The sequence below is a fragment of the Aotus nancymaae genome, unplaced genomic scaffold, assembly GCF_030222135.1.
Source record: "Aotus nancymaae isolate 86718 unplaced genomic scaffold, 86718_ANA_hifiasm-v0.15.2.pri h1tg000019l, whole genome shotgun sequence".
Taxonomy (NCBI): domain Eukaryota; kingdom Metazoa; phylum Chordata; class Mammalia; order Primates; family Aotidae; genus Aotus; species Aotus nancymaae.
The window spans coordinates 57,988,241-58,011,723 of NW_026988431.1; the positions used below are offsets into that span (position 1 = coordinate 57,988,241).

The following is a 23,483-nucleotide window of genomic DNA, read 5'->3' on the forward strand; positions in this document are numbered from 1 at the left end:
TAAATTCTAGCCAATAAGATGTAAGAAGTGTTGTTTAAAGAAAGCTACCTCATCTAGGAGATACCCATTTTACTTTTCCCACTTCCTCCTTGATGCCTGGAACTCATTGTGATGGCTAAAAAATTACAAACAAATTTACAATTAGTGATCTTGAAGATTGAAATGTAGTTGCCTTAGTAGTCTGTGACTGTCTACTAGTAGACTTAATTTCCTTACCAAACAAATATACATTTTAAATTTCACTGCTATTTATCGTTTCTTGGAATATAAAATTAAAACGTATCCTAACTTATCCAATAGCATAACCTATAAGGTATTCTTATAGGCTGTGACATAGAAGGTCAGAGGATAAAGTAAATGTGATAAATATTTTAAAAATAAAATGTGCATCTGCTCATTTCCTGCCTGCACCTCTAGAAGCTGCTTAAGAACACTCATCATTAGAATGAACAACAGCAAAATGTTATCCTATTAAAATTTGACTGTGTAAAAAAAGTGTGAAATTATATAACAGTTTACCCTAAAAGACTTCTTTCATACTTACATTGAGTATATAAGGTTTAATTAATTATAAAATATGGATGAAGTCTATTTTCCTCTTAGAAATCTTTAAAATCATTTATATCTAGAAAATGTATATCCGTATTTTTTTCTGGATAAAAATATGAATATATATGTATATATTCTTCTGGATAAAAAGCAATACACATATTTATTCCTTCTGGCAGAGATAAGAGCATATAGTCTTTTCAGAACTATTTCCATAACTGTTACTATATACTCCATCAATCAACTAATTCTTTTCATTTTAAACATAACTGTCACCTTATGGAGAACATTAAAAATATCATCTCCTTTTGCTTAACTATAGTAGACATTTGCATTAAAATAGGAGGATCTTTATTTCCTTCTAGTTCATCTATGCCTGCTGGTTATTCCCCAGCTAAAGTCATAATCCTGTTTGCAACATCATAATCATTTACCCAACAAATAATCATTGTGTCACTAACAAAGAATTATGACTTTAGGTAGGGGATAAACTACAGGCACAGATGAACTCTGAGGAAATAAACATTGTTTTCATGCAAATGTGGCTAGTAATAAATAACCAGGGGAGAAAATTATAATGAAACAGAATATCCTATAAAAACATATTTGAGGAGGCATAAATAGCATGTTTTTAAAATCTCTCCTCTCTGAAAGTATGATGCACAAGGTGTTCATAAAATGCTGGTAAATTGTTAATATTTAAAAGAACTTTGCATTTACACAGAATAGAAGAAAGCTGTAAACATATGGGACAATATTTCAGAAAGATTTTTAATAAATTAATTTATATATCTAGCTTTAATGTAAACACCACTTTTTACATCATTCAATCTAATTATCCATCTCACTGCAAGCATTCTCTACTTTTGATACCGAATGATTTTTGTGGATCCCCTATGTCAAACTGCCCCTAAATTCATTTATTTCTCCAACATTAGTTTGTGTGTATATTCAAAGATTATAGCATAAACTCATAAAAAGTGATGATAATAAGCATAGCAAAGCACTTTCCATTTGCAAAAGTGTTTTTGCATTCATTATTTCATTTGATTTTCACAACGTTCCCTTGAGCTAAGGAAAGTCAGTATCTTTTTCTTCATTTTATAAGTAAGAAATACATTCAAATTAGTCATTTGCCAGTTAGTAAGTAGTATAATCTGATAACTTGAATATATACCCTCTGTTGTTCTCATTACATATATCATCCTCCTTTGGGAAAATGTAGGGACTGACAGGGCTTCTAAATGGGATCCTGCACATTCAGTTATTTATTCATTCACCTACTAATGACCTCCCATTCTGAGCAAGGCATCTGCTGGAGGCTAAGTGTTTGGTGGCAAACAAAATGAACATGATCTATACTCTGTTGAAATGTATAGTCTAGTTGAGAGACATACCATCAAAAATCACATTTATATATTAATAATTATAAGTTTTATGAAGCAAAAAATCAGGATGCCATGAAAAAGAATAAAGAAAAAGGGACAAAAGGAATTCATTTGAATACAGATTAGATAAATCCTCTTTGAGAAGATACATTTTGAGACTTAAGGGATGTGAAATAGCATGTGCCAAAACTAGGATAAGATGAGCATTGCTCAAGATCTTTTCAAAAACTGAATAAAGGGACAGAGAGAACTGCTTTTTTTCTGAATCAAGGTATTATTTTAAATAGCTGAAAAGCTATTTCATAACATTTATTTTTTTTCAAGAAATATTTTCTGTGCACCTCACAAATAACACCCAGCATTAAATGATCTTAAAGGTAACAGACACCAATGGCCTGTGTTGTGTGACATACTCAGCGTGCACTAGATACAAATTAGTTCAATGGATATCAAACAAATTAAAACTATTAAATAAAATTTAACGTCAATTTGTCTCAAGCATGTGCATGTCTAGAGCTGTAAAATTATAGAATTTCATATGGCTGTTGCAGCACTAGATAAGTATGTGTGTAAACTACAAATTTCAACAAGCATGTAAAATGATGTGGTCATTATCCAACAGTTGTTAAAGGCACATTATTGGTAATATGGTTGAGGTTCTTGTGGAATATCTGCAACTCTCTCAGTTCCATAGTTAGAACCAGGCCTGTAGCAGCAATTTTAAGTGTGAGCTTTAAAATGAGAGAACACATTGAAGCTGCTTCAGGCAAAGGCTCTAATTTTATTTAGTTTTTATTTCCTCATTAGACTAATGGCAATGGAATTGAACAACTTTCTAAATGTGTGGTTATTGGAAGCAAATAAAGACAGAAGGAGGTCTGGTCCATGCTGCCACAAAGGACCCTCATGTTTCATTTCAATGTCATGTTGGAAGTCAAATAACTATGCTTTGTATCTCAAACTTGGCTAGAGATGTACTGATGACAATTAATTATCAGCTTATTATTTCAAGATTCTTATATTGCAAAAGGTAATGGCATCACATAAAATGATCTTCTGGGTTAGTTCACAAAAGACTCAAGCTATGCCTGAAGACACAAGAGGGAATTGCAGTGGTCCAATCTTTCCCTAACAAGAATAGGACAACACCACTTTCCCCTTTATCTTAGAGAAGCACTGGTACAAATCACAGCCAAAGAAACAATTTGTTTCTTCATCTTCATCTTTTCACTTCTGATGTAGAAACATTTGTTAGAGCATGTCTTAGAGCAAAGGAAGGTAGAAAGTCATGAAACATTAAACCTGAGTAGATATGCTAATATATATATTTTTTCTTTGTTAAAAGATGAACAGTAATCCTCATTTAACTATAGATACTAAAATTCAGAAAGCCAGCAGTGTCAGTACAAGATGCCAAAAAAAGCTTTGGACACAAATGATGAAGATTCATTGGTGACTCACTGTTTTCTGTCTATGCTGTTGTGACAGACGATATGCTAAGAGGGCAGTAAAAATTGCGGAGGAGTCACACTCTTTTAAAAGATATTTCTTTGGCAACATTTTATTCTGATAATATTACTTGTTTTCTTGATTGCCTATTGTCCACTTTTGTTCATCAATTTAAATAGAAGGCATTTTATATTAAAAGATAAGGAAATGGCTATAGGTCTCTTCCTCATAATTTTCCATCCTATCCGTAGATGATGTGTGCAAATTCAGTATAGTTTATTAATGCTATAGAAAAAGTATCAAAGATAAATTCACACTAAACAATTATCAGTCTTGTATAAGAAGTTACTACTCAGAATCACAGAGAAGACAAAAGAATTTGAGTCTCAAGTCATGGCTACATTGTTGTCAGAGCATGACCAACTTTCAGGGATATTTTTCTGATAAGTCAACAAACTCCATAAGGGTAACTGTCCTAAAATGTCACAAAGTGAGGACCACAAAATTATCATCCCATATTTTCTCCTGTTTCTTAAGCCTTGAGTTATAAGATTATAAAATAACCCTGGACTCCCACCAATCCCAAAATCTACAACTACTCAATACTAGCAAAATACTTACCCTTGTCTTCTTTCTTTTGACTATCACAACAATCCTTCAGACTGGTTGTATTAGGATTCTCCAGGAAACAGAACAAATAAGACGTGTGTCTACACATATCTAAATCTATATCTATATCTATATCTATCTGTGTATCTATCTACCTGTCTATCAGTTGATCTGTCTATAGAAAAAGAGAGATTTTCAAGAATTGTTTCATGCAGTTGTGGAACTAGCAAGTCCAAAACTCACAGGGCTGGCCTGCAGGCTGGAGACTCAGGAAAGATATGAAACTGCAGCTCAAGCCTGAAGTCAGTCTGAAGAAAGAATTCCCTCTACCTCAGAGGACTTCAGCTATTTTCTTTTTCTATCTTTTTTTTTTTTCCTTTTACTTTAGGTTCTGGGGTACATGTGCAGGTCATGCAGGGTTATTGCATAGGTGCGTACTATATCCAGTATTTCTCCCCATGTTATCCCTCGCCACCCTTCCCAACTCCCGCTGTCCCTCCCTTACCATCCCCCAACTGCCCCCAGTGTGTGATGCTCCTCTCCCTGAGTCCACATGTTCTCATTGTTCAACACCCACCTGTGAGTGAGAACATGCAGTGTTTGGTTTTCTGTTCTTGTGTCAGTTTGCTGAGAATGATGATTTCCAGATTCATCCAAGTCCCTATAAAGGACACAAACTCATCGTTTTTTATGGCTGCATAGTATTCCACGGTGTATATGTGACACATTTTCTTTGTCCAGTCTATCATTGATGAGCATTTGGGTTGGTTTCAGGTCTTTGCTATTTTATTTTTCTTAAGGCCTTTAAACTGATTGGATAAGGCCCACCTATGTTATGTAAACTAATCTGCTTTACTCAATGTCTACTGATTTAAATGTTAATCTAATCTAAAAAAAGCTTTCATAGAAACATCTAGAATATAATTGACCCTTGAACAACAGGTTTGAACTGTGAGGGCCCACTTCTACGTGGATTTTCTTCTGCCTCTGTCACTTCAAGACACAAAGCTCATATCCTCTTTTTTCTCCCCCTTCTCAGCCTGCTCAATATGAAGACAAGGGTGAAGATTTTATAATGATCTATTTCTACTTAATGAATATTAAATATGTTTTCTCTTCCTTATGATTTTTTTAGTAACATTTTCTTTAACTTTATTGTAAGAATGCAGTATATAATACATATAACATACAAAATATGTGTTAATTGACTATTTATATTGTAGGTAAGGCTTCCAGTCAACCATAGGCTATTAGTTACATTTTGGGGGAGTAAAAAGTAATACACAGATTTTTGACTGGGCAGAGGCATGGTGCCTTCATTATTCATGGATCAATTATCAGGTTTGACAAAGTATCTGGAGTCTTAGTCTGTTCTCATGCTGCTAATAAAGACATATTCAAGACTGGGTAATTTATAAAGGAAAGAGGTTTAATTGACTCATAGTTCAGTATGGCTGGGGAGGAATCAGGAAATCATGGTAGAAGGGGAAGCAAACACATTCTTCTTCACATGGCAGCAGCAAAGAGAAATGCAGAGCAAAAGCAGGGAAAGCCCTTTATAAAACCGTCAGGTCACATGAGAACTCACTATCACCAGAAAAGCAGCATGGGGGTAACTGCCCCTATGATTCAATCACTATCTCCTACTAGGTCCCTGCCAGGACACCTAGAGATTATGGGAGCTACAATTCAAGATGAAATTTGGGTGGGGACACAACCAACCTGTATCATTTGGGTAACTGTAGGCCAGTCATGTTTTCACATAACACTAATCACTACATTGACCTTTTTAAAAAAGATGCTTGGGGGTCTTTACTGTGCTTTGCTAAAGCAGAGTATGAAAGGTTTTACATCCATTTGATTTTTGGTCCTCTTTTTTTCTTCCATTGCAAACTTTTGAAGATGCCAGAACTTCTATAAATATCAAAAACCAGAAAATAAACAGGGTAATTATTGGTTCAGTTGATATTGATTTATGTGACTTGGCTGTCAAATGCAGCAACTCTTGTTGATGACATAACTATCTAAAATATAATTGAACAATGAAATATTACTTTAAGTATAATCCCGTTTTGTCCTATAGTAGGTTTTATAGATAGTTATAACAGTTCTTTCTTCAAATTCACCATATTTCACTAATATAATCTGCAATATAGATTAGTGTTTGACATACAATATATCATTGAGAAAAGCCCTTAAACTTATAATTTTACTTTTATTAGTTTGCAGCCTTGAAACATCAAAGACATTAATAATCAAAATCTCCAGCATTTGGACAGGTAATCACTTGGTTACTTTTCTCAGTTGTTTGCTTCACTGTGGGTACAAAATGGAAAAAGTAATGAACAAATAATCCTTAAGTACTCTTTGACGATGGTAGTGTGATGACATGTTGTTTGTTGAGAAAATCTTCCTCCTCCTCATCTGTACTGCTTTCAGAAAGTGATAGCAAAGACTGAATTTTGGTATCTCTTCCAGAAGAGCTGAAAATACATAACAAGATCAATACACAATATACAGAACCAGGTTTCAACTCTTCGTTTATCTTCTGATCAATACTACATACTTTAGAGTTGCTGGAGGCAGGCAGATGTGAGGGGGCTGTATCAGACTGGGGCCATAATTTTCAGTGTGCCCAATATACCAAGCCTCCTTTTAATGAGAAATTCTCATCATTCTCCCTCTCCCAAGAAATAAAGCCACAGTGGAACCAAGGAGACACTTTATGGTCTCTGATTGTGTCTTTCATTGATGATTCAGAGGCACTTTAGAAACTTGCAGAGCCTCAGGGTCATCATTAAGAACATTCATCATCACACTGGCTGTTTAATAGAATCCCAGTGAATAGACTGCCAGATAAATCACCTCTTCTGTGTACTGTAAATTAGGACTATGTAGATAGCCAGTCAAGATGTGCCAAAGTAAAAATTAATGACAGCATTTATTTGTTATTTTATTTTGTTGCATTTTATTGGTGGCAGTAGGGGCACTGATGGAAGCTCTAACACCTGAGTGTCTAAGGTTTGGGAACAAAGGCAGGATGGGGAGCAGATAAAAGCCTACATAATTCAGGTTTTTTTTTGTCTTAAATAATCTAGAGTCTCAGTCTATATATTCTGCTAAATAATATAAAATACTTTGCTCTGTGATGTATATAGCTGTTCATTGGATTATTATTATTATTATTTTGAGACAGAGTCTTGCTCTGTCATCCAGGCTGGAGTGCAGGGGCGCGATCTCGGCTCACTGCAACCTCTGCCTCCTGTGTTCAAGCGATTCTCGGGCTTATCCGCCCGAGTAGCTGGGACTACAGGCACCCCGCCACCACGCCTGGCTAATTTTTTGTATTTTTAGTAGAGACGGCTTTTTGCCATGTTGCCCAGGCTGGTTTTGAACTACTGAGCTCAGGCAATTGGCCCGCATTGGCCTCCCAAAGTGCTGGCCTTACAGGCGTGAGCCACCTCACCTGGTCTTCTTGGATTTTTTTTTCATGCTTAACACAGGCTAAATGAGCAGCTCATAAACTATGGTCTGTGGAACAATAAAAATCTCATTGTGATTATAATTTTCAATGGTCCAAGAAAAGAAGAGCTAGCGACTGTGTCTTGAGATTTATACTTTTAAAGAAATGTGCTTTATTTTGTTAGTAAGGTCCCCTTATATTTTTAGTATTGAATGTCATTTGTCTTATGAATGATGAGAATATTTGTAGGTTTAGTTTGTTTTAATGATTTTTCTAAGGGAAAATATGTCAATCTTATATAGATACTTTAAAAAAAAAAGTTAAGTGATAATAGAAATTCAAAAATCTAGGCTGAGTGCAGTGGCCTGAGTAGTCCCAGCTACTTAAGTGGCTGAAGCAGGAGGATGACTTGAGCCCAGGAGTCTGACATCTGCCTAAGCAACATGTGGAGACCCTGTCTTAAAATGTTTTTAAAGAAGAGAAAGAAATGCAAAAACCAAGAACAATAGCTCAATGCTTTACTCCTCCAGAAAGAATAAGAAACTCTTGATTCCCTTTTGACTGCAATATTAGATTTCAATTAAATTTCAATCAAAGAAATTTATAATACCAATAACTTATTTTATGCTTATTTTAGTCTTTCTAGAAGGAATCCTGCTCCTTCAAGGAACTGCAGTGTGTCAATAATAAACTGACACAATAGACTACTTTTTTTGAAACTTTTACTAGTATAACCTACATTCTTTATAAACTGATTTAAACATCCCCAAATATATTTTATGCGAGGAAAGAATAATGTGATACAAATTAAAATATGTTATTGTTAATTATCTAGACTTGATTTCAAGAAAGAAACTATTTCAGCCTAAAAACCTTATTCACATTGGGTAGGATTCTATTAATACAAAGTATTGAAATTTATTAGGTTAATTAATTTAAGTAAGGCAATTGTTTTTCAATATAATAAAAAATGCTGAAGGATTATTGCATTCCAAATATCTTTTCATTTTTATAATACATATTGTGCAGTACAGAATGATCTCACATTAAAGTAACAACTTTATAACCCTTTTACTAAATCTTGATAATAGATCAGCAAAGGACCCAAACATTTTATAAAGAATGGTCATATAAAGTACACACATGAGGACAATCTTTCTATATATAATAAAGATAACTAGTTGGAGCTTGTCAAAATTTTACTGCATACTATATTAATATATAAACCACAGGCTTAACTTACCTTAATTCCTCAACTCCACAGGGACCCCTCACATGTGAGGTCTTAAGGAAATCTGTGGAAGTCTGACTTATATTCAATGATTGGCTGCTGAAGGCTGGTAACTCTTCTGAGGGTAAGCTGTAAAGCTTTTCTGAAGTATCTGAAATATTTTATTTCATGCATTGTGAAAACGTCAATTCAAGAAACAAATATACAGCATATGGTGCTGAATGTTTACCCAGAGTAAACTACAGTCAGTACAAAAGGGTTAGCACAGATTTTTAATTATTTCTGAACTTTCTAATGTTTGTTGGGTAAGTTTGATTTGAGATTCCAAATTGGTGCATGAATACCAAGTCATTTTTATCATGATTGTTAGATATACATTATAATATACTTTATATTAAATATACATTATATTTACATGTCAAATGTCCTGAGACCTCATAAAATTATGAAAAAAAAAATCAAGTGACCCCCTTTAAAGCTAGAATAATTTCCAGCTTCTGAACCTGTTGGATACTTTATTATCTTTTTTCTTATAAGAAATAAAAGCTTTACTCCCACACAGTCTAAGGGAAAGGTTAGCTTTGGCAAAGGTGCTCTTTCTTTTTTGACTTCCTTCATTTGTTTGAATAGATAATAACTGTTCATATTTGAAAGCAGAGAAGCCTTAAATTTTTCTTTTCATGAAGCTGGCTTGTGATTTAGCCTAGCTAAGGATAAATAGTGCAAGTTAAATAAAATCTTTAGGCAAATATATCTTCATATAAACTACCAAAAACTCAAGTATGTAATTAAATATCATCATATGTTAGAAAGGCTATAATGCCTTCTTTTTTCATTTATGAAGTTGTAATGGGCCATCTAACTTATACATAAAGTTATACTATGATGACTTTTAAAACTGTCAAAATTACCAGTTGCTATTCTTCCCTTTACTTTTATGAAAGGACCAAATAAACATCCTCCTGGTCAGAAAAACCAAACATCAACATACACATGTTCTACAGTGGACTTTTTTTTTTCCTTTGGTGGTTAGTATCAGCTTGATATATTTCAGCAAATAGAGATTTCCCTACTGAGAGTAAATCAGATTATTTTCACTGAAAGATATAACTCAATAAATTTACACGTGGAAGTGTCCCTAAAATTGTTTAGCCCAGTGACTTTGAAATCATGATGCATGGGTACATTCACTAAGCTTAGGATTTGGTTTCTGCTCCCACCATATCCTCAGCAATCAGCACATTACCTAATCTAGTTTAAATTTAGGGGTTTTATACAAGATTAATTTTGAAAAAGACAAAAGATTTTTGAGTTAAAATTTTTTAAACCTTCGAATTACTTCCATCTTCACTTAGAGATCAGGGAATTGGGGGCCCATGGAGAATAATAACTTGTTGTAAGTCACATGGCCATATAGTGGAAGAGCTGGAACTAAAACTGGTATCTGTTAGCTTACCAACATTGTAAATCACTCTGTTCCAGAATCTAATTCTTTAGCTTTAAGCTATTATCTCCTCTCCTATTTCTCCATAAGGTAAAAGAAGACCCAAGGTGCATTTACACCCCCTAATGAAATGGAATACTCCCACAAGAAAGCAGTAAATTCAGGATTTTGCATTGGTAGAATTATAGTACTAAAACCCAACAGTAATGCTTTGATCTAAAGAATACCACCAGGCGAGGTATCCAAACTCTATTACTCAGTTGAGCTAATTGAATGAGCATAAAGCTAATTCAAATTGTGCAAATAGAATGAGACTATTTTTATAAAACTATTTATTCTCAAAATTATATTTCAGAATACATAAGTTAACAGGAACAAAGGTAATATCACTTGATATGAGGTAGCAGAAAAATCAAGGTGGAGAAAAATAAAACTGCTTATACCAATCTTATTGCAGGTTAGTATTAAACTCAAAAGGTGAACTGTACAAAAATCTGCTCCTGATTTTTCTAATACAGGAACAGGTAATACAGGATTAACATTTATATTAGAAAATTTACAACTGGCAAGTCAGTTATGTGTTGAGAAATGAATAATAATTAAACCTTTTCTATCCCTGGAATAAGAGTATCTTCTCTGATCATTGAGGAATCTCTTAAAAACAATAATAAACAATTAGACTAAAAAGAAAAATAAAATATAGAGTTCTGAAGTACATTTCTAAAACTGAAGTCATTTAAAACACATAATAAAACTATATTCCATAGAGAAATAAGCACTTGTTTAAATAAATGAAAGGAAACATGAAAGAAATATAAAAACTTCAAAGAATGAAAACCAATCGAAGAGGTTATTTCCCAATAAGGAACAACAACAACTCCGAAAGAACTATTTAGAATAGCTACATATCTACATCCTAATATGAAAGACAGTGTGACATCCAAGATACTCACTATGTAACCTGTGAGCCCCACTGCTAACACTTCAGCTTCCTTGTTTTTTATTCTTTCCATCTCCTCTCCCTTCTGTGCTATGTCTTATTTCTTTCTCCTTTTCCCATTCTCTCCTTGTTGTATCCTTTTACCTTCACTCTGCCCACACCCTCCCCTTCTTAAGTGGTGATATGGTTTGGATTTGTGTCCCCACCTAAATCTCATGCCGAATTGTAATCCCCAAGGTTGGAGGAGGAGTCTGATGAAAAGTGACATGATCAAGGGAGCAGATTTCCCCCTTGCAGTTCTCGTGATAGAGAGTTCTCATGATATCTGGCTGCTTAAAAGTGTGTAGCACCTCCCACCCACCACTTCCTCCTCCTCTGGTCATGTGTAGTGTGCCTGCTTCCCCTTCTGCCATGATTATAAGTTTCCTGACGCCTCCCCAGCCATGCTTCCTGTACAGCCTGCAGAACTGAGCCAATTAAATCTCTTTTCTTTATAAATTACCCAATCTCAGGTATTTCTTATAACAGTATGAGAACTAATACAAGTGGTCACAAAATTGATTTGAAGTAAAGGTTTCAAATTATGTATGTGGCATTGTTATGCAGTGGCAAGATAAAGGGGTAGCTTTGCCTGGGGTTGTGCCTTGCCTCTGCTATATACCCAGGGAAGACCATGGGCAGTTACTGCATTGCCCAGAGCCTCAGTTATTGAATATGAAAAAAAGGAAATTAAAAGTACCACCTGCCCCATCTACTTCACCAAATAGCTGTGAAGATCAAATGGAGCAACATCACATATAAAAGCAACCAGTAATTATTATTACTCATTAAATGATGTCATATTCCTTTTATTAACTTTTAAATATCTTTTCACTTATATGTGCACCCAATTTGTTTTCTGCAATTTGAAGACATGCTAAAGCAAAAGATTGTCATTCTATCTCTTTGCAATTTGGCTGCCTTTTCAAGGGTTATCTAGTTAATTTTTGAAATTTAAATTCTGATTAGATTAGCATTTTTCCAGTTTAACACATTACTTAATGGGCAACCTATGAACTGAGGCTCCAGTTACTCAGAAAGCACTGCCTCGCTGTTTTATTTTACTGACAGTGGGGCCTATTGGCTAGTATCTGTTTTATTTTCATTATTTCTTAGATTAAAAGAAAATGCTTACATCTCTTTAATTATTTGGCTGTTCATTACCTGTGAAGTCATACAAACAAAAGATTGTTGTGGGAACTCAAGGACTACAAAGATTCTTAAACTACAAATCAGATTGAGTTTGAAACAAACAAATCATTTTTAACTATTGAAGAAGTAAATGCTTTAAAGTGCATTATTACTAATACTTTTTCATAATGCGTATGTCCCAAATTTCTTCAGGCTATAGCAACATCCAAAAACTGACAAAGTGGCTTTATAAGTAAGTTATACCAATATATTAAGCTCATTAAGGAAGTGGTTATAATGTTATTTATAAAGCTATTTGTGGAAGGAATAATAAATGGCATGAACTATAGCTAACTATAATCTTCAAAGCAGTACAGAAGACAACATAGTTTTAGAATGGAAACAGTTTTTAGAGTTTATTAAAAATGGGGCTTACCGAGAACATCTTACCTTACTGTATATAGGAAGTGATACAAAAAGGGGGCAGGGAAGTGCTGGGTAGAAAAAGGCAGGTCCCTGTCTAGGGCTCCACACCACAGACCTAGGTGAGGACAGGCACTCCTGCTTTTACACACAAATGCTGCATTTTCCAAGACCTCCCTGGCCCACCACACCCCCATCCTGGGCCTATAAAAACCTAAGACACTAGCGGGCAGACACACAGGTGGCCAGATGTCAAGAGGAAACATCAGCAGAAGAAGACACAAGTGGCTGGATGGCAAGAATCGTGCTGGCAGAAGAGCACACTGACAGACATGGGCACCCCAGCAGGCCAACAACCAGTGGGACGAGACAGTTTGGCTGGGACAGTTGGAAGAAACCTGGGGACGCTGAGTGGCCCAACTCTCAACAATTGATTTGAAGTAAAGGTTTCAAATTATGTATGTGACGTTGGAAATTATGTATGTGACAATAGGAAAACCATCTCCCTTCTGGCTCCCCCATCAGCAGAGAGGTACTTCCACTCAACACAACTTTGCACTCATTCTCCAAGACCATGTGTTACCCAATTCTTCTGGTACACCAAAGCAAGAACCTGGGATACAGAAAGTCCTCTGTCCTTGTTGCATTTTCCATTTTCATTCTGGCTCACTGCGCCCCATTCTGGGCCTACAAAAACCCAAGGCCCTAGTGGGCAGACACACAGGCAGCCAGATGTCGAGAGGAGTGCATCGGCAGGAAAAGACACAAGTGGCTGGATGGTGAGAGGACGCTGAGGGAAGCGCACACCAGCAGGCCACTGCCCAGCAGGATTGGGTAGTTTGGCCAGAGCAGTGGAGGAGAGCTGGGGCTGCTGGGCCGCCCAACTCCAGAGGAATACCATCCCTTCTGGCTCCCCCTAGGGCAGAGAGCTACCTCCACTCAACAAAACTTTGCACTTATTCTCCAAGACCTCGTGTGATCCATTTCTTCAGGTACACCAAGGCAAGAACCTGGGATACAGAAAGCCCTCTGTTTTGGGGACAAGGTAGAGGGTCTAATTGAACTGATTAACATAAGCCACCTGGAGATAGCAAACTAAAAGAGCACCCTGTGACACACACCCACGGGGGCCTCAGCGACTTTAAACATTCACCCCTAGACACTGCATTGGAGTCAGAGCCCCACAGCCTACCCATCTGTATGCTCCCTAGCAGTTTGAGCAGTGGGACACTGAAGACATGAGCCACACCCCCATCACATGCCCTGTGAGGGGGACAAGGGGACCTTTCCAGTTTCAGAAGCACTACCTATTGTTTTCTTATATAACTTAACAGTTTTTTGAGGACTTACTATGTGCTAGGCACTGTTGTATGTGTGGAGATAGAGATAAATTTTCATAAATATAATACCTCATCTATATAATTTTAATTAATGATCAAATAATATTATTAGACAGCTTCTATTATTATACCCATCTTTCATATATAGAATCTGATGCAATGAGAGATTATGGAAGTAATTTGCCCAATATTATGAAGCTAGTAAGTGGTGGTATTGTTTCAAAACACATGCCCTGGCAAGGGAACCCGGTTATCAACCACCCTGCTTTCTGTCTGTTGTCTCTTGGTTCATCATGATCTTCTGCCTGCAACCAAAACACACACACACACACACACACACACACACACACACACACACACACACACACACCCCTCTGTCCGTCCTAGGTTCTTCTAGAATGGCACTCTGATATCAGCCACAGCAATCGGAATCCAAGGAGAAACTGTTTGCTTAAACACCTCTGCCCTCCTCAGGTGCTTCTTGCGTGGCAGTCTGATATCAGCCACAGCAATTTGAATCAAAGGAGAAACTGTTTACTTAATGTAATTATTTTCTGTCTTATTCTCCCAGCTTCTTCACATAGTTGTTTTTCATAGAACTTAGGAAGAATAAGTGGATACTTCCTAGAAACAGCAGAAAACAAGTCAGAGAGCTTGCTCTTCACAATAATGCAGCTTTCACAGAGATTTAAATGTATTTACATTTGTATAAGCATCCAGCAGTGTGGAGGTGTATGTCTGAGAGCAAACTTCATGAAGTTTTTCCAGACTGCACCATGAGTAGTGAAATATGAATGGAATTTTTCTGCCCACTGATGCAAAAAACAGGGTACAAAGGCCTTGTGCAGAATCAGTGAATTTTCTATGATGAGGCCTTATGTCACTGTCGCATTTGTCATCTCAGTAACTGTTGGATTGATTTGGCTGATGTGTCATCCCCTTCCTTTCTCAGACTGAGCCTCTTCGTAAGCTGTGCACTCATTCAAAGCCAATCTTCCCAAGAGGAAAAAAAAAAAAAAGCCATGTCTGGGTTAAGTGTGATAGTGGTTCTGCTGCTGGACCATCAGCAAAGCCCTGGCAGTTCCCAGGCTACACAGTGTGTGCTTGCTTTTGTGTGTGAAAAGTTATGTGCTTCAGTGAAAATACTGGTGTTAGCGTGCAAGGAAATAAGTGACCAGGAAAAAACCAAAGCATGTAGGAACAAAAACAATTCTTAAAAATGGAAAAGCTGGAATGGTTGAAGAAAAGACCAGTGTTTGTACACTATTGTATTTCATTTGTAAATAATAAAATGTATCCATTTTTAAAATTACAAAGCTCTTTTTAAATTAAAACTGTATGGTTACCTTTTTAGATCCAGTTTAGACCTCACATACTTTATTTCAGAATTGGCCTATAATGTAAGAATTATCTCTAGGAAGATTTATGTTTGATTTTTAGTAATTCAAGTAAGGTAAATGAATGATGTGTAAATATGGATTATTGACTTTTCTTCCCTAACCCCTATTAAATAAAGAGAAAAAGCAGAATAATAAAATAAAACCATAAAAGGAACTAAACAAAGGGATATAATTGACATAATAACTTTGAGAAGAGTCAACGAAAGAAATAAAACTCACTGAGATGTGGCTGGGTGCTATTCCAATACACAGTGTATGCCCAACACACACAAACAAAAGAACAGACAAGTCTCACCAATGTCATGCTAATAGGGAGAAAAGTAGGTGAAAAGACATAATGAGAAGACATTTGAAACACTTTTTAAAGCCCCTAATCACCTACATCAAAATCTTAGCAGAGACAAGAAAATTGCAATTCTGAAGGATTCCCCACAGAGACAGAACACAGGAAACCATGTAGATAGAAGTTTGGCATTTAGTAAAATCCAAAAAAAAAAAAAAAAAACCAAGCCCAGATCTTAAAACATAGAAAGCTGAGCTCCCTAGTCCTACCCTCCTCCCAACGTAAAAAAAAAATAAGTTTCTCACCAAGAGAAAGCCAAATGGAACAAAAGAACAATTCAAAGACACAAAAACAGAAAATTTCTTTGAAAATAAGGAGTAACATGTTCTACGGAGAAAGAACCCACATTTTAAAAAAATGCTGAATTATTGACACTGAAACAAAATCCTAGACCAGTTACTGACTTTCAAAGATAAAGAGAAATTTCTCCAAACATGTGTCAGAAAGAGAGAGAGAAAGAGAGAAAATCTAGGAGGCTTCAGATTACTTTACAGCAGTCGGAGTCAGAAAATGGCAAATCATTATATTCAAGGTTTAAGACAAAGGTGACCTGACCAAATGATAGTATCCTCAGCCAATCTGCCATTTAAATATAAATGTAGCACACATTCTCAAATATATTTAAAAAAAAAAAAAAACCTCAGGTAATAAAACTACTATAAATTCTACCTGCAGGAAAAAATTATTTGACAATTAAACTGAACTAAACAAAAGTTTAATGAAGAAAACTGTGATAAAGGGCTAACTAGCACCATGTTCAGGGTCAGAAGACAATGGAAAAATATCTACTACAAGCAGAAGAAAGGAAATTGTGACGCACTAAATACATCTAATGTTCCAATCGGCAATAAGACAAATGACAGACATTATCAAGCATGCTATAATAAAACCTTCAAGAAATGAATTAAGATAAAAGGCTAAGGATTTGGAAGTCATAGGAAAAAATACTGGTACTAAACATTTAATCCATATTGATTTTCACTAAGAAAAATATAAAAGGAAAACTTTCAAAGTAAGAAAGTGTAACTATAACAAGGGATGTATTCAATACTATCTAGATTAGCATGTGGTTTTAAAAAATAAACAAATGAGCCCTCATTTTTAATTGTTACTAACTGAAACTAAAGCATATAGATATAAATGGCCTCCATTGCTTACTCTTTCTTTTTACCTTTTCTCTCAATTTTTAAATTTACTTTTAATTTTTGTGGATAGAAAGTAGGTATATATAATTATGGGGTACATGAGATATTTTGGGGCAGGCATGCAACGTGTGATAACTACATCATGAAAAATTGGGAATACATCTCCCAGGTATTACTCCTTTGTGTTCAAACATTCCAGTTGTATTATTGAGTTATTTTTAAATGTACAATTAAATTATAATTGACTATAGTCTCTGGGTTTTTTTTTTTTTTTTTTTTTTTTTTTTTTGAGACGGAGTTTCGCTCGTTACCCAGGCTGGAGTGCAATGGCGCGATCTCGGCTCACCGCAACCTCCGCCTCCTGGGTTCAGGCAATTCTCCTGCCTCAGCCTCCTGAGTAGCTGGGATTACAGGCACGCGCCACCATGCCCAGCTATCTGGGTTGTTTTATCCAATACTAGGTCTCATTCATTCTTTCTATTTTTATACTGATTAACCAATCCCACCACTTCACCCAAACTCCCCACTACACTTCCCAGCCTCTATTAACAATCCTTCTATTTTCTATCTCTGTGAGTTCAATAATATTTTGAGTTTTAAATCCCACAAACAAGTGAGAACATGCGAAGTTCATCTTGCTGTGCCTGGCTTATTTCACTCAACAAAACAATCTCCAGTTCCATCCATGTTGTTGTCAATGACAGAATCTCATTCTTTTTTCTGGCTAAAGAGCACTTCATTGTGTGTATGTACCACATGGTCTTCGTTAATCTGTTAATGAATACTTAGATTACATCCAAATCTTGGCTATTGTGAACAGTGCTGTAACAAACATAAGAGGGCAGGTATCTCTTGCATATACTGATTTCTTTTTTTTTTTTTTTAATGTTTGTGATTATATAGTAGGCGTATATATTTATGGGGTACACGAGATGTTTTGATATAGACATGCAATGTGAAATAAGCACATCATGGAAAATGGAGTAGCCATCTCTTCAAGCATTTATCCTTTGAGTTATAAATAATACAATAACACTCTTATTTTAAGATGTACAATTAAAGTGATTATTGACTGTGGTATCACTGTTGTGCTAGCAAATAGTAGGTCTTATTTATTATTTCTAACTATTTTTTGGACTCATTAACCATCCCACCTCCATCCCACCCCACCCCACTACAATTTCCACCCTCCAGTAATTATCCTTTTATTCTCTATCTCAGTGAGTTCAATCGTTTTGATTTTTAGATACCACAAATAAGCAAGAACATACTATAATTGTCTTTCTGTCCCTGGCTTATTTAACATACTGTAATGATCTCCAGCTCCATCCAAGTTGCCACCAATGACTGGATCTCATTCTCTTTTATGGCTGAATGATACTCCATTGTGTATATGCAGCACATTTCCTTTTTCATTCTTCTGTTGATGGACCCTTAGGTTGCTTCTCAATCTTAGCTATTGTAAATAGACTGCAACAAACATACAAGTGCAGATATCTCTTCAATACACTGACTTCCTTTCTTTTGGGTGTATACCCAGAAGTGGGATAGCTGAGTTGTATTGTAGCTGTATTTTTAGTTTTTTGAGGAACCCCCAAACTGTTCTCCATAGTGGTTGAACTAACTTACATTCCCGCCAACAGTGTGCAAGGGTTCTCTTTTCTCCACATCCTTGCCAGCATGCTTTGCTGCCTGTCTTTTGCAAAAAAGTTTCATTTGTGGCTACGATAAATGAAATTAGTTTTTCATTTCTTTTTCAGATGATTCACTGTTGGCATACAGTAATGTTAGTGATTTTCATATGTTGATTTTGTATCCTGCAACTTTACTGAATTTGTTTATCAGTTCCAATAGTATTTTGGTGGTCTTTAGATTTTCTAAATTTAACATCATATTATCTGCAAAGAAGGATAATTTATTTCTTTCCAATTTGGATGCCTTTTACTTCTTTAGCTGTTCTAATTGCTCTAAGACATACAGTCCTATGTTGATTAACAGTGGTGAAAGCGGGCATCCTTGTCATGTTCCAGATTTAAGAGGACCAGCTTTTAGGTTTTCCCCATTCAGTTCAGTACTAGCTGTGGGTCTGTCATAGACAGCTTTTATTATGTTAAGGCCTTCTACTCCCAGTTTTTTGAAGGTTTTTATCATGAAGGAATGTTTATCAAATGCTTTTCAGCATCAATTGAAATGATTATATGGTTGTTGTCCTTCATTCTGTTGATATGATGTATCACATTGATTGATTTACATATGTTGAATCATCCTTGCATCCATGGGATAAATCCCACTTGATCATGATAAATAATCTTTTTTTTTTTTTCTGAGACAGATTCTCGCTCTGTCACCCAGGCTGGAGTGCAACAGTACAATCCCAGCTCACTGAAACCTCCGCCTCCCGGGACCAAGCGATTCTCCTGCCTCAGCATCCCAAGTAGCTGGGACTACAAGCATGCATCACCATGCCCAGCTAATTTTTGTATTTATACTAGAGACAGGATTTCACCATGTTGACCAAGCTGGTCTTGAAATTCTGACCTCAGGTGATCCACCTGGCTTGGCCTCCCAAAGTGCTGAAATTACAGGCATCAGCTGCCATGCGTGGTCTCTAGTTCTTCAAGATACAGGTTTTATTTATTTGAAGTTTTCTGTTTTTCTTCTGTTTTTTTCATTGTTGTTGTTTCTGTTTTTGATGTAGGTGCTTATTCCCACAACTCTCCTCTTACTGCTTTCACTGTATCCTATAGGTTTCAGTATATGGTGTCTCCATTATCATTTGTTTCAAGAAATTTTCAATTTCCTTCTTAATTTCTGCATTGATACACTGGTCACTTAGGAGCATATAGTTTAATTTACATGTGTTTTCCAAAATTTCTCTTGTTACTGATTTATAGTTTTATTTCTCTGTGATCAGAGAAGAGTCTTGATATTATTTCCAATTTTTTGATGTTTAATGACTTGTTTTGAACCCAACTTCATATGGTCTCTCTTTAAAAATGATCCATGTGCTCAGAAAAAGAATGTGTATTCTGTAGCTATTGGATGAAATGTTCTGTAAATATCTATTAGGTCCAGTTGTTCTGCAGTGCAGATTAAGTCTGATGTTTCTTTGTTGATTTTCAGTCTTGGAGGTCTGTCCAATGCTGAAAGTGGTGTGTTGAAGTCTCCAGCTATTATTGCATCAAGGTCTCTCTCTCTCTTTAGTCCTAATAATATTTGCTTTATATATCTGGTTACTCCAGTGTTGGTATATATATATTTATCACCAGGATATCCACTTGCTGAATTGACCCCTTTATCATTATATAATGACCTTCTTCTTATAGTTTTTGTCTTGAAATGTTGTTAGATATTGTGGTGGGTTTTTATTTCTTTTTTTGTATTATTTTTATTTCTTTAATTTTTCAAAACAAAGATGTATCATTTATAGAAAAATAGCAATGTCAATATTCTAAGGTCAATAAAGGAGGATACCACTAATAGGAAAAACAAGGGAAGGGAAAGTGTGGAATATGTGGTACCAAAGAATTTTCTAGCCTGTCTCCTAGATCTGCAGCTGGCTTCTTTCAAACTGTGTGAATGACTTTATGATGCAAATAAAAGGATTAATTCCCCTGATGTTTTGCTACTGAGCCAGACCTTTGCATGTTCAAGAATATGGTCACTATATTGCTAGACTATGTCCACTGAAGTTGGAAATAAAATGTACAAGTATAATTTCTCAAGATACGGTCTGCCAACTAGCAGCACTGACCTCACCTGGGTACTTGTTAGATATGCAGAATCTCACCTTACCTGACTTAATTTAAAAAATTGCATTGTAACAAGATTCCCTGAAACATCTGTATATACATTTAAGTTTGAAAAGCACTCCTTTAAAGATCTAATGGCTCCATTTTCCAATAAGGATATTGAACAGTGGCTTTCATAAAGCTATAGAGATTAATCCTATTGTGGATTTGCAGAAAGGAGAAAAAAGATTTTTTTCTGTGCACACGAAATCCTTCATTTTAGAATCTAGCTGTGTATTATAGCCTAAGGGGGCCATCCTTGGTGTGGCTGGTCATCCACACATTTTTAAACATATTCAGAGTGACATCAGGGGATTTCCAGGAAAACAGACACAATGGCTGATGGTTAAAGAAGGAAAGGGAAAGCTTTATCATTTGCTTGCTTGTTTTGTTAGAGGAAGATATGAAGAATCAGGCTGAGGGCAGAGTTAATTAGCATTATCTAAAGTGAAAAATACAGCATTACCTGCAAGAGATCTCAGCACTTGTAATTCTTTTTCCAAACTGTCTAAGGTATGTTGATCAGCAATGTCAACTAAGGAAAGCTCCTTCTGGTCAGTAATATCAATACGTTCAATTTCTGAAATTTCAGAAGCAGCTCTAGATAAAGATTGAGCAGCTGCACTTGTGGCTCGAGGATGAGAGGATAAAAGGCAGCTGGAGCTTTCTTTAACAGAGTTAGAAAGTGGAAACTTTGCTGTTGAAGGTCTCCATGATTTCTTACCTAAAATTAAAAGTAAAAACGTTTAAAATCAAATTTTAAAAACTTGAATGAGTACTTAAAGATACAAAATGCCAGGCCCCTGCTCACAGAGAAGTTAAGTTCATGTAACAGTTTATGAAAAATTAACTTTGACTATCACCCTTTCCAGCTAACCAAATTTTATTAATCTCAAATCACTTTTCCAATGTCATAAAGAACACTTCTGCGTTTTTTTTCCTACATTCAGAGAAAAATAATTTTAATATTCACGAAAGAAAATATCTATAAACTAAGTCAACTTCAAACAGAAACAACACACAATTTTATAATGTATTCCTTTTTTTTTTTTTTTTTTTTTTTTTTGAGACAGAGTTTTGCTCTTGTTATCCAGGCTGGAGTGCAATGGCGTGATCTCGGCCCACTGCAACCTCCGCCTCCTGGGTTCAGGCAATTCTCCTGCCTCAGGCTCCTGAGTAGCTGGGATTACAGGCACGCGCCACAATGCCCAGCTAATTTTTTTTGTATTTTTAGTAGAGACGGGGTTTCACCTTGTTGACCAGGATGGTCTCGATCTGTTGACCTTGTGATCCACCCGCCTCGGCCTCCCAAAGTGCTGGGATTACAGGCGTGAGCCACTGCGCCCGGCTAATGTATTCCAAAGCCAAGCACCAAGACATGTGTCTTAAATTCCAAGACAATACCACACTATACTATGTAAGAAAAAAAAAAAACTTAGAATAAACGTGGTGCCACTTCCTAGTGAACCAGTTTTACTTAATGATGTGTAATATATTCTTACATTTAAAAATATGGCAAAAAAGAAACTAATTTACAAAATCTATATGAATTTTTAGAAAAGCGCAAGCTTTAAAGAAATTGAGATCACATCTCTGATTTTGCTAAGGATGAGCTCACTATCTTCTGGAAAAGTTCCAGAAGCACCGATCTAAGTCAGGTTATTACATTGTTCCACTAGGACAGTCGCTACTTTGTTTTGATCTATTTTGAAAGTCAATTTAGTTGGTTTCTTCAACATGTTTGTTTCTTTCAAAGTAAGAAAAAAAAATCTCTTCAAATTTTACAATAACACGGCATAACTAATTTATAATTTGGTATTTCTCACAAAATATTACTTAATAAGGCCAAGAGAATTTTCAAGGTATATATTTAAAAATTCTTAGGGCAGGTGAATGCTTTAATGTACTAAATCATTGTTCTGATTTAGATAAATATATTTATAGTAAACATAAGATAAATTTGCACTTCCTCACCACAAACTGGCTTTGTATAAAACCATTAGGTGAGTCAATGTGCAATTGTCATTATTATTAAAATCCTGATTTGATGGAACCTATGCCATATAACATTATTCTCACTCTAGTGAGTCAATGAAAAATATAAAATTCAAAAAAGTAACTACAGGCGGTCATGATGTTTTAAACATTTAATGACTACTGAGTTTGTCTTTTTTAACTTAAAAAAATCTACTTCAAATGTGTCTAATACCCCAAGAAAACTCTAAATACATTATGTAATTATTTAAGCAATTAAAACTGACCAAGGTAAGTCTCAAAGGGTACCAACTTGAATTAAAATTTCAGAAATCAATTTTTCAAATAATTTTTCTTGAAATAAAATTATTAGTAAGTTAAAGTAACACTGATTTTTGTGTCCATTTGTGCTCAAAGAAAAACAACAGGCTAAAATATTCCTATGTATTAAGAATATATACATATCCCTGAGAATTATTTTGATGACTAGAAGTTAGACATGATTTCCTCTTGTACCTATAATATGTAAATAATCATATTTATAGCAATCAAGAACCACACTTGCCATGTCTACATAAGGAAGCAAGAGCAGGGGTAGTAACAGTAGCTGCACAAGTCAGTGGCTGTAACAATAATTCACAATATAAACCAAAAGTTCTACCCTATGTGGTAAACCACACTTTAGTATCTGTATTATGATATGTCTCGGTCAAGGTAAAATTCAAAGAAATTTAGAACTCTTACTTTCAAAAACAAACCAAAGGAAAATGCTATGAATAAGGACTGGACTTCTGCCAATTCACAGAAATGAAGAAAAAATAATA

General features: G+C 35.4%; 1 protein-coding gene across 3 annotated transcripts in view; it reads right to left on the reverse strand.

The window, feature by feature from the left end:
• Positions 1-6,190: 6,190 nt before the first annotated feature.
• The window catches only part of ZBBX (zinc finger B-box domain containing), a 115,650-nt gene continuing 98,357 nt past the window's right edge, over positions 6,191-23,483 (reverse strand). For all 3 annotated transcript variants that reach the window (XM_021669517.2, XM_064378892.1, XM_064378893.1), the window contains 3 exons: positions 21,152-21,409; positions 8,702-8,840; positions 6,191-6,478 (listed from right to left, as the gene is read on the reverse strand). In XM_021669517.2, the coding sequence (XP_021525192.2) occupies positions 6,352-6,478; positions 8,702-8,840; positions 21,152-21,409 (524 nt within the window). In that variant the 3' untranslated portion in view covers positions 6,191-6,351. The remainder of the gene's footprint in view (positions 6,479-8,701; positions 8,841-21,151; positions 21,410-23,483) is intronic.